The sequence below is a fragment of the Myotis brandtii genome, unplaced genomic scaffold (assembly GCF_000412655.1).
Source record: "Myotis brandtii unplaced genomic scaffold, ASM41265v1 scaffold64, whole genome shotgun sequence".
NCBI lineage: Eukaryota > Metazoa > Chordata > Mammalia > Chiroptera > Vespertilionidae > Myotis > Myotis brandtii.
The window spans coordinates 27,461-30,071 of record NW_005370460.1 but is presented as its reverse complement, the minus strand read 5'-3'; the positions used below and the strand labels follow the sequence as shown (position 1 = coordinate 30,071).

Genomic DNA, 2,611 nt, shown 5'->3' with positions numbered 1-2,611 from the left:
AGTGAAAACCTTTGAATGTTACCTCTTCTCTAATTGTCCAAACGCCTTCAATGGGGCCCTAGTCAATTACGAAACAGCACCTGAGATGGACCACTTATTGACAAGAAATCCTGGACGTCTATGCCTGATTATAATGCCGCTGCGCACCCCACTGCAGGCAATGGCCACTAAATCACATCCTGGGGCCAATCGGTTAGAGCTCAGTGTCAAATTATATAAGAAGCTGTTCATCTCACCCTCCTTTTCTAATTAATTTTCTATAAAAGAGATGTTTAGCCCTAGCCAATTTGGTTCATTGGAAGCTTCGGCCTAAAGGGTCGCGGCATTAGAAAGGTTGAGAACCACTGGGACAGAGCTTTGGCCTGCAGACTGAAGAGTCCCAGGTTTGATTCCGGTCAAGGACACAGGCGGGGGTTGCTGGCTCCATCTCCAGTAGGGGGTGTGCAGGAGGCAGGCGATCCATGATTCTCTTTCATCACTGATGTTTCCACCTCTCTCCCTCCCCCTTCCTCTCTGAAAGCAAATATATGTCACAGGCCTTCAGTTTACTCAGAAAATCACTGGAAGGCAATTTTGTGTATATATATATGTACACACACACAGACACAGAGAGAGATATTCAGAGTCTATTTCCAGCTCTGTGACCAGTGACAGCGTTATCCCCGCAGCGTTCTATCTGGAGGGAGAGTGAGCGGCTCCTGCAGGAAGTGCAGAGGACTGGCAGCTGCTTTACTCTGTGGCTCCACCAGAGAAAAGACTGAAAGCCCTTGGCACTTGCACTTTGAGTGAATGAGAACTTCCTACTTCTAGCGCAGTGGTTCTCAGCCTTGGCTGCACATTAGAATCACCTGGGAATCTTTAAAAATCCTGATTTATGAGGCCCAGAAATCAGGATTTTAAAAAGATTTTCAGGGGGGCCATTTTGTGAAGAGACGAAGGCAGAGCGGTTGCGGCCGCGTTGCTGACCTCGAGCAGTAGTCGGCTTCTCCACGTAGAACCCGGGAGTAGGAGATTCAGAATTGAATCTCTTTTCCCTTTTCCCACCAGGTTATAAATCACTTGAAATATATATAAGTTAGTGGAATTTTCCTTGAGTGAGATTTTTTTGATCTTCAGCTACATTTTGGCTTTGTGAGGAACCTTAATCATCAAAGACAATGGCCAGCAATGTTACCAACAAGACAGATCCTCGCTCCATGAACTCCCGTGTATTCATTGGGAATCTCAATACTCTTGTGGTGAAGAAATCTGATGTGGAGGCTATCTTCTCAAAGTATGGCAAAATTGTGGGTTGCTCTGTTCATAAGGGCTTTGCCTTCGTTCAATATGTTAATGAGAGAAATGCCCGGGCTGCGGTGGCAGGAGAAGATGGCAGAATGATCGCTGGCCAGGTTTTAGATATTAATCTGGCTGCAGAGCCAAAAGTGAACCGAGGAAAAGCAGGTGTGAAACGATCTGCAGCGGAGATGTACGGCTCCCCTTTTGATTTGGACTATGACTTTCAACGGGATTATTATGACAGGATGTACAGTTACCCAGCACGTGTTCCTCCTCCTCCTCCTATTGCTCGGGCTGTGGTGCCCTCAAAACGCCAACATGTATCAGGAAACACATCACGAAGGGGCAAAAGTGGCTTCAATTCTAAGAGTGGACAACGAGGATCTTCTTCCAAGTCTGCAAAGTTGAAAGGAGATGACCTTCAGGCCATTAAGAAGGAATTGACCCAGATAAAACAAAAAGTGGATTATCTACTGGAAAGCCTGGAAAAAATTGAAAAGGAACAGAGCAAACAAGCAGACTTGTCCTTCTCATCCCCAGTAGAGATGAAGAATGATAAGACAGAAGAGGAGCAGACCACCAGCTCCATGAAGAAAGATGAGACTGATGTGAAGATGGAGTCCGAGGGGGGTGCGGAGGATTCTGCTGAGGAGGGGGACCTACTGGATGATGATGATGATGAAGATCGGGGGGGTGACCAGCTGGAGTTGATCAAGGATGATGAAAAAGAGGCTGAGGAAGGAGAGGATGACAGAGACAGCGCCAATGGCGAGGATGACTCTTAAGCACATAGTGGGGTTTAGAAATGTTGTCCCATTATTTCTTTATCTAGGCGCTTGTCTAAGATCAAAATTTTCACCAGATCCTCTCCCTAGTACCTTCAGCACATGCTCACTGTTCTCCCCATCTCGTCCTTCCCATGTTCATTAATTCATATTGCCCTGCGCCTAGTCCCATTTTCACTTCCTTTGATGCTCCTAGTAGTTAAGTCTTAACCCTGTAATTTTTGCTTTTAATTTTGATACCTCTTTATGACTTAACAATAAAAAGGATGTATGGTTTAAAAAAAAAATTTTTTTTTCAGGTGATTCTAATGTGCAGCCAAGATTGAGAACCACGGCTCTAGCGGAAGTCACTGCACCCAATACGGCTGCGGCGTCTCAGAACACGGCCTCCTATTAAAAGTCAATACATTTACGCAGAGTTCTATGTCCAGCACCGAGAGTCCCGCAGAGGGAGGAGGGCGGCCAGCTGGACAGGGCACCTGCGGACCAGAGGCCGCCCCCCCCCCCCCCCCCCCCCCCCCCTCCCCCACCCCCCCACCCACCCCCAG

At 47.2% G+C, this 2,611-nt stretch overlaps 1 protein-coding gene across 2 annotated transcripts; it reads left to right on the top strand.

Moving 5' to 3' along the window:
- The first annotated feature begins 917 nt into the window (after nucleotides 1-917).
- On the top strand, nucleotides 918-2,340 carry LOC102242323 (heterogeneous nuclear ribonucleoprotein C). Of its 2 annotated transcripts, none has more exons than XM_005880454.2 (2): nucleotides 918-1,047; nucleotides 1,122-2,340. In XM_005880454.2, the coding sequence occupies exon 2, from the start codon at nucleotides 1,158-1,160 to the stop codon at nucleotides 2,061-2,063; it is 906 nt and encodes a 301-aa protein (XP_005880516.1). In that variant the 5' UTR covers nucleotides 918-1,047; nucleotides 1,122-1,157; the 3' UTR covers nucleotides 2,064-2,340. The 2 variants fall into 2 exon arrangements, with proteins under 2 accessions (XP_005880516.1, XP_005880515.1); XM_005880453.2 differs by having other exon boundaries at nucleotides 1,096-2,340.
- The last annotated feature ends 271 nt before the right edge of the window (nucleotides 2,341-2,611 follow it).